This window comes from Acanthisitta chloris, unplaced genomic scaffold, assembly GCF_000695815.1.
Source record: "Acanthisitta chloris isolate BGI_N310 unplaced genomic scaffold, ASM69581v1 scaffold26844, whole genome shotgun sequence".
Classification (NCBI taxonomy): domain Eukaryota; kingdom Metazoa; phylum Chordata; class Aves; order Passeriformes; family Acanthisittidae; genus Acanthisitta; species Acanthisitta chloris.
In genome coordinates, this window is record NW_008668030.1 from 8680 (window position 1) to 17659 (window position 8980).

At 38.7% G+C, this 8980-nt stretch overlaps 1 protein-coding gene across 1 annotated transcript in view; it reads left to right on the plus strand.

Moving 5' to 3' along the window:
* The window catches only part of BLOC1S5 (biogenesis of lysosomal organelles complex-1, subunit 5, muted), a gene marked incomplete at its 5' end in the record, with an annotated part of 9064 nt that extends 7679 nt beyond the window's left edge, over positions 1–1385 (plus strand). Inside the window, one exon of the mRNA XM_009072754.1 lies at positions 1206–1385. Coding sequence (XP_009071002.1) covers positions 1206–1385 — 180 coding nt within the window. The remainder of the gene's footprint in view (positions 1–1205) is intronic.
* Between the last annotated feature and the right edge of the window lie 7595 nt (positions 1386–8980).

The following is an 8980-nucleotide window of genomic DNA, read 5'->3' on the forward strand; positions in this document are numbered from 1 at the left end:
TTAATTTTATTTTTCATGTTCTAGAAATGCCTTGGGCTGTTTTACCAGGTAAATCATTTTATATATTTGGGTAGCAGTGGTGCAGGGAAAAATGAAAATAGAAAGGAGCAACATGAGTTTCATGTTCCTTGCAAACTTTTCATGTTGTGAGGAGCATGAGTTAATCTAGATGAAATGTGGTTTGGGTAGGTGCTGGGTAATCCTGTCAGGAAGTGTGTGAAACTAACAGTTTCAAACCCTATTGAATACAAAGTGGTGTACTAGTCAAACTATGAATATACACTGTTGTATTCTGTTGTAGCTGATATTGCATCTGTTGCAAACAAAATGGACTTGGCAGGGTGTTGTTATACAGTGTATAAAACGTTGCATTTCAAAAATTGTATATGTAACCCATGGTGTCTGATCTTGAAGAACAACACTTTAAGATTACAGTAATAGGTTCCCAGTGCCTTAAGTTGACAAAAATGCCAGATTTCTATTAAAGCTGTATGATAGTTTTTATTCTTACACAGAAATATTGTACACAGAAAACAGTCACTGCTGAAACATTGAAAAGGAGAGACGAAAAAAAGGATTAGTCCTCTCTTTTGCTGGAACATGGTGCAAATGGAAGAACAACTGGCCAGATTTATTTTGGCTTCAGCACTTATAATATAAGGAGGCCAGACTTAATACTGCATGCAAGCAATCCACAGAAGTACACTGCACTTCGACATGCACATTGGATGTGTGTATGATTTTTCTTTCTAGATACCTAGGTATTTTTTTGTTTTCTTTTATATCTCAAGATAAGAGTGGATGGACTTACCAGAAGCCAAGCAGTATGAAAGTATGAGGGGAAAAATAACTTACTTATAAAGGAAGACATTAATCACAGTGAGAGCTAGCTGGCTAAAGCAGAAACACTAACTGCCAGTTTCAAAACATTGCATATCTGTGTTGTTGTATCCTATAGAAAAACTGGCATTGCTAATGCTATCACGTTAATAGTACTGTAGACATTTTACCACTTGTTTTGGATTAACTATACAAAAATAATTTTTTTCATTTTAGTTTCACCTCCACAGATTTTTCTTGCTAGTTTCACTTAACTGAAGTAAAAGTCCAGTCTCTCTGATACTTCTAACATTATGTAGCTCTCATTAACCCCCCTGTTTTCATATGGAAATGATTGTTAAAACTTCACATTTTCCTCCTCCCAGCTTCAGGCAGACAAGGTGATGGCTCGTGAAGAGAAGCATGTGGCCCACTGTGAGGAATTCATGAAAGAGCAACAGAACAAACGTGCAGAAGTGGATGAAGAGCACAGCAAAGCTATGGAGCGCCTCAAAGAGCAGTATTCCGAGATGGAGAAGGAACTGGCCAAATATGTTTCTTTTTAAGACCTTTTTTAATAATGCTGGATTTGTGCCAACACTCAGTTGCTTCTGACTTAAATTGAGGTTCTTTTGGGAGGCTGAAACACATAAGAAAAAAGGAGAATTTCCTCTGCAGGCTTGGTATGGGGAGAAAAGGTTTGCACACTTTCAACTCAAGTGCCTATTTATGCTTCTTTGGTTCAGGGCAGGTGGAATGCCAGTATTTCTTTCTTTGTTGGAAGGTAGAACTGAAAATTACATTGTGTGACTACATAAATTCAGGGAGTTGCAAGCTGGAACTCTCTCCCATCGGCAGAGAGTATCATATCATTTGGGAGAACAGAGACTAATGTAAGATTAACTATCCCATTGTGCAGCCACAGCCCTTTCCCAAGAGTAGGTTAATAGATTCCAGCCATAGTTAGCTGAGAATTCACTGGGAAGACTGCATATCCTGCTTGTAGATTTCAAGAAAATAAAACTGTGTTATGGAATATCTTACTTTGAAGCTTTAGCAGTGAAAGATCTCAACAGAGTTGTAAATCCAATTGTAGTCCAAGCTTTTGGGTTGTATGTTCAGCATTACGAAGTAGAGTTGTGATTTGAATGGTTTTTGCTAACGTAAAAATGACTGAGTGAGCTTGGACAATTTCTTATTTTTCCCCTTCCCTGTAAATCTCTCAGGCCTCTCTTTTTTGAGCTTTACTGTTCTAAGCAAAACCAAAACAGGCTCAAAAGTAATTGTGGGAAGCATATCGGTCTTTGTATTAGCTTTGTAGCTAGTACGGTGTTTACCTTAAATATTTCACATGCTATTGGTTTACTTAGGATAAGCTTATCAGAACTATGTGAAACAATTGAGGAAAGATTTTTGTTTTGTTATTAACATAACAAATGAGCAGATTAGTGGTAAAACACCCATAGTACCTATCTGCTTTCTTACTAACTCATATTCTTACAGGGTATGTGAAACTCCTGTATTGCTTTCTTTTATTCTAAACTTGCAGTTAACAGCAGGGTAACTGAAGAAGTTAACTTAATCAGTTCATTAACCAAGGAAAATGAGACGTAGTACCTTAATGAAATTTGCTGCAAGCTAACCGTTAGTACAGGAAATATCTTTCCATAATTTAGCTGGTGTCCAGTGTAGAATGGAAACAGGTAAAAATAAACAGAATTTACGCTTTTACCTGCATTGCAACATTAATATACCAACAATGGTTGCTTGTGTAAGTTTATGGCTTGGTGTCAAGGCTCCGTTCCTGGCAGCATGTTGATAGTGTGATTAAAGTTGGTGGAGGAGATGGAATAAGTATTTGAGATTTCTTTCAATAACACTGAATTCCTGCCAAGCTGCTCTGCCTGCTACCGTAGGCCCAACAGCTTCATCAATCATCATCGTGTATCTGGACTGAAAAGAGGACTTGCCAACACAGGGGCACACTGGAATGTTGTTAATTCTCTGTTGTGGATGGAAAAAACGTAGATGTCTCAAAAGTATCCCACACATGAAAAATAGGAAAGCCTCTTTTAGAACAACCCCTATCTGAATAGAAGGTGACTTCTGTAATATTTTTCAGCTTATGTACCCCATGATGAACCTTGTAACTAAGCTCAGACTTTTCATTTTAAAAGAAAAAGTTAGTTCTTGCCCATCCTTAGAAGTGGGTGTGGTAGAATAGTTTTGTTTGGAGTACAGTCTGAAAGTGGCTTCTCCCTTACCAGATTAATTGATGCATATGTGCTCAAAGCCCAAATATCTTTGTACAAAATGCATCTAACTGCATACTGAATTCATTTTTATTTTTGTACTGATAATTTTTATTCAGTCTGAGCACCACTTAAGCCTCACCTAGCAAAACCCCTGCAAGCTCATGACAGGCACAAATGGCTCCATCAGGCAGCTCCTGCCTCAGCAAGAGGTGCTGCCTGTTATTGCTGAGGTCCTAGAATCTACCAGCAAAATTCTCAAGGTTGAAGCAGAAAAAGATCTATGAGTACAGTTCTGTGTGGGTTCTATGGATGAGTGTACAGACCAAGACCATGGCTGTACCCCTGCAGCTATTTGCTATAAATAAAAACATTTGCTTTCCCCTTCTCGAATGTGTGTGCTCAGACTGGTAGCCTCTACCTCTTGTGGAATTAAATTCCTTGTGATTAAGTGCCAGTTGCAGGTAGTGATGTGACTTCAGCTGCTGATACTCGTTTGGGCACTGTGGAAACAGCAGTAAATGCTGCCCAGGCTCTGAGCTGCATGGCCCAGCCATGGTGGGCCCTGTGCAAGAGGCTGTGCCACAGCTCTGACTGACATGAGCTCCCATGTGGGAGCCAGGAGGAGGCACAGCAACACGGGATGCAATGCTCTTAAACAGTGTGCTCATTCCTTCCTCATAGCTGTATCAGCCAGAACCAGAGATGAGAAAAGCCCTTGCATTTCTTCTGCTTCCTTTGCTCCTTCTCAGAGAAATGGGAAAAGGGAGGAGCAGAGATCCAGGTGCTGCTGCACATGGTTTTAGTGAGCAGAAGCTGTTTAGGCTCTCCTTCCTCTTCATTTGGAGCTGGCTGCTGCTTGGGCCAGAAATCCGAAGTCTCTGGAAATCATGCACCTGTTCCTGCAGCTGAAGAAAGGGGATTGAGGGTGGTCAGGAACTTTTAGGAAGTGGTGAAATATTCATATCTGCGAGCTGTGGCAGTGCCTTTCCTCCAGTGTCAGTAATGGCTAAGGATGAGCTTGGCGCCTCAGGCTGGAAAAGGAAGGTGCCAGTCACCGAGGATGCCCTTCCTGTCCTATGCTGGGACTGGCATAGAGGGATGTACCTAAGCTGCTCACTTTTGTCACCTCCCAAAAACGTGTGGGACCCTGTGGTTCAAACTCGCCAGGTAATCATTGGAGTTGCATCTTAACTTTATCCTAGCAGGACCATCTGTAGGCATAAAGTGACCTTCTTCATCCCTGAGTCATCCCTCAACGTTTCTGATTCATTTAGGTTACCAACCACAAGTTCTGCTGTAGGTTTACCCAGCTGCACAGCAAAAGTTCCTGTATCTGGCCAAACCAACCCTCCATAAAGACTTGGATGCTGTAGGGCAGTGAAGGGGTGGGAGCTGACAGAGTTCAGTGCCAAAGTGCTTTTTCCTGATAGGAGTTTTTGGGCAGCTGTTCACTTTTACCGCTATGTAGTGAGTTGCAGATTACAAGGTTGTTGTCTTCTCCTGGTCCCACAATGTCCCTTGATCAGAACAAACATACTTGTGTTTCCACAGAGCTGTAAATTGTAGTATTCCATCAATTGGAGGGCTCATAAGCAATACTGTGAGTGTTACAAGTTGGATATTGACTGGAAAATAAAACGTTATTTCCAAAACTTTCTGGGATGTGTGCTTCTGATTCTTTGGAAAGTATCTAAATAGTAGCACTGAAAATGTGTTCCTCTTTTAGAGTGATACAGGTATTTTTATGCTGAAGATCATTTGAAAACACTTTTCTCTATACTCTGTATCTCCTTCTTGGCCTACTCTTATTCATTGTGGGCACTATCTGAAAAATATCTGTTACTGAAATATTTAATTCAGTAGCTTTCACTTCTTTATATGATCCACTGTAGGTTTTGAGGTACTTGGCAATGCTTAACTGTCTTTGAAGCAACTTGGCAACATTTACAGGAAAATACGTGTTTTCCATCCAAATGCTTAAAAAAAACCCCAGCCAACCCTGATGTGTCTAATACTATCTCAAAACAGAACACATCTAACTGATAAGAAAAGATTCCTATCTTCCAGCAGTATTTCACCAAGGTGAGACTATGGTCTGTCTGGACATGATAGTTCTCCAAAGTGTGACTTTCTTTGCAAGATACAGTTTCTTGGTTTTCATAGTCTCTGCCATTTGGGAGAAATAGAAAAATGAATAGTTTAAAAGTTGGGTTTATGTCATTGGTACATGAAGGAAGTGTTTTACCTTATATTGCAATTTTACATGACTGAATTTCATAGTTTTAAGAATCTTGGGGATTTATTTAATCCCCGTTAAACTTGATAGAAGTTTGCATTGGATTCCAGTAGGAGCTGGAAAGGGTCCTCAAGATTTAAGTTCATTTCTAGTATGACAAGTGAGTTTTGCAATCTGTCCTTGTACCAAACTATGTAGCTAACCTTTTGCTCAACTATTAGCACTGTTTATTATGCTGAACTGCAAGTTTAACTGGTCTTCATAACTGAAGGTGGATTTGGGTGTTGTGTAACCACTGGAATATTTCCTTAGTCTTTCTTTTCTAATGAATACATAGTGGGAAGCTGGTAACTTCCTTGGAACTGCTGTATGAAATCTGCTGCTGCTGTATTTAGGTGTAATAACAAATCGAGGATCTGAAGAGATACTTAGGCGTTTGGGGTTTTATAACCACCTTAACAATGGACCTATGTGCTGTTCTCCTGGGAATGTTTTATATCTAAGGCCTATCACAATATTCTATTCTTAGGAATGAGGGAAGATGCTGATTTATTTGCTCTTCCTCAGTTTCTTTCTATGGTGACCCTAGGCAATACCTTTAATAGCAAAAAAAGTACATAATTACAGCCGGAACATTACATTTTCTCTAGTAATTTATGGCTTGTTAAATCTTTATTCAAAACCTGTGGATTTTTTTTCAGTAGTCAAATTAAATAGAAAATACATGGCATAATCAACCAGTGAATTGAATCATATATAGTTGACTGCTGAGTTGAAAAGCTTAACATGTCTCAAGGGTGTGGATTTTGAGGCTGACAGATGTTCCCCAGCAGGCGTCAGTGCAGGCTGGAGAAGGAACGTGGGGAAGCCTGGTTTTATATGAGGTATGAAACGTAAATGCTGCTTTTCAGTTGTAACATGGTGTTTTGTGTAAGTGAAAGACATTTTGTGGATAGAGCCACGTGCTTTTAAATAAAAAGTGACACTACTTATCAACAACATTTTGCTCCGTTAGTCCTCAAAAAAGCTTAGAACAGGTTACTCTAAAAATTATTTATATAATGTGTGCTGACCTGAATGATGTTGTCTGCAGTTCTTACGTGTTCTAATTATGATTTATCATTATCTGATGTTAGGCTCAATGTCAGAGATTAAAACCTTCAAGAGCTGCATTTTTACACTGCTATTCTGTTTAGGGGATCAGGTTTTCTGAAGGTTTGAGGCAAAAGTTTATGCTTACTAATAGAGATTGTGCAGATAGAGATAAGGAAATGGGAACTTCTGCAGATAAAATTTATGAATAAAATTATCATACCGCACATTTTTAAAACAGGCCAGTTATTTTAGTTGAATCCAGTTCAGATTTTTATTTAACACCATTTTATAGACAGTGGTTAAAAAGCTGACCCTCTCAATATGACCATTCCAGACAGCTACACTTGGGTGAAGGGTGGACAATACTGTGTTTTGAAACTAATTTCAAATAAAACCTTATATTTCCTCAGTGTTTTCTACTAGTGACTCACTGGGTGGATACAAGGAGACCTGCAACTATTATATTTTTTTTAACAGACATTGCATTTAATGTGATGTAATGGAATTTAGTGAGAACCGAAAGCACCATTTATGGCTTTTGCTTGTTACTCATTACTAACATTCTGAGATGGACATAATCTATAAATTTATCCAGCATTTCGTGGCATATGGTTCCAAGATTCTGTAATGAGGAAAAAAATAAACTTTGTTCTTTGTGCAACAAATATTGCAGGACCTGGATAAGCACTTTTAGTTGTCTTTGGATTAATTGTAAAATAAATTTGCAAGCTTGCTTTGCAAAGCTTGTGGTGATACTTAGCCAGTGCTCTCCCAAACTAGGATATGCAAAATTACTTCTTGCTTCAACATGTTCTAGAATATGCAGAGCACTTTTCAGTAGCTTTAGCTCTGGAAAACTTAGTTCTGGATTGCTCGAGGTCATAGGAAGTCCTTTATGAGTAGACCCAAGTTTGTTCTTTCCAGATGTTTTTATCCCTCATTAAATAAGTTCCGGTTCCTGAAAGTCCCCTCTCCAGATGACTCTAAATATATTCCAATATTTACTCTTGTCACCTAGAAAGCTTCCAAACTGAATTACATAAGTAGGAAACACTGTGCATCCCTCAATGTACTGGTTTGAAAGAAAATTGAGTGCAAATCAGAAATTATTTACTAAACAATGTTTAAAATGGCGAAGTAGAATTGCAGTAGTACACCTAGGTAGCAGTTTGGTTTCAAACAACTAATTACTGTTGGGAACCATAAGGAGGAACTACCCTTTAAACTCTCAAGGTCTAAATGGTTCAAAAATGGTTTCAGAATAAGCAGCCCTCAATACATCGCAGCAGTGGAAAAGTTTTCCTGGAATCAAGAAGCACTTGGCACTAGTAGGAATTCAATATTTGTGTTCTGAGCAAGTTTATAGATGATCATTGTATCAGCCAAATGTGATGATTTCGTTGTCTGAGGCACCTTGAGTGCAGAATACAAATACTGCAGAGATACATAGTGTAGGGCAGTACCTTTCTTCCATTTTGTGTGTCCATGTTTCCAGAAGTGGGCCTAGACACTGGCTTCCATCTCTGATTGTAAAAAAAACAAAAGAAACCGCCAAACCCAAAATATACATATATATATACATATAAAAAAATAATTGCGGGGTGATCAGGATGCATTGTCTTTTGAAACATTTTTGCAGCTGTGACTTGCAGATGATACAGCAAATGCAATTTCCTTTAAAACATCCATGAACAGATAGAATTTTATGTAATGAAGCTGTCTAATTGCTGACTTTTGTTTCTTAGCCAGATGCTGAAGTAGGGAGGAAATGAACAATGCAGCCCACTGCATCAGGTTGTTGTACAGTCAGTATTTGCCACTGAGGTGGTCATCATCACCCCAGGAACACAAAATGACAAATCTTTCTTCAGCTTCCTTGTTTTTAGAGGATGCAAGTCCTATAGAAATGTGTGATGGTAAACTGGAGCATGGAAAGCCATGGTAGAGTTTCTGCATGCTGCCTCTGTGTCCTTTGCTGCCTGTCCTTTAGAAGAAGTAGTAGTTCCCTCTTGATACACTTTCCAGGCCCAATTTTACTTCTATCAAAAATGAAATTGAAATTCAAAAACTGAGTTGAATTTTTGCCATTATCTTCAATCAAAATAAAGAAAGAGGCTTGTAACGGTTGTTACGAGTCTCAGTCCTCATTATATTTTGCCTGTTGACACGTAACTGGACTAAGACCACATACTTCTCCAAGGAGGTTATCCAGCAGCTATTTTATTAGTGCTACTGTAGGTCATTGCCTCAGTATGCTCCCTTTGAAAAGGCTGCCATAAAGAGAAACTTTAGCTGAAAACTATTTCCAAATAATTTTCACACGGCAAGAAATTATTCTTCATATATGATGTGATTTCCACGTGCACTTTCCCTCAGCTTTCAAGTTCCCAGGCTGGTTTGTCCCACATAATCCAATAAAGAAAGTGTAATTTCTCCCCAGGGTCTTTTCTGGTCATGTTTGATATCACTTAACATAATGAGCTTTTTACTCTCACATCATAAAAGGTTTTGTTTGAAATTTCTTTTTTTTTCCCCTTCAACAAAATGTGTTGCTTACATCCCTTCTAAAGAATGC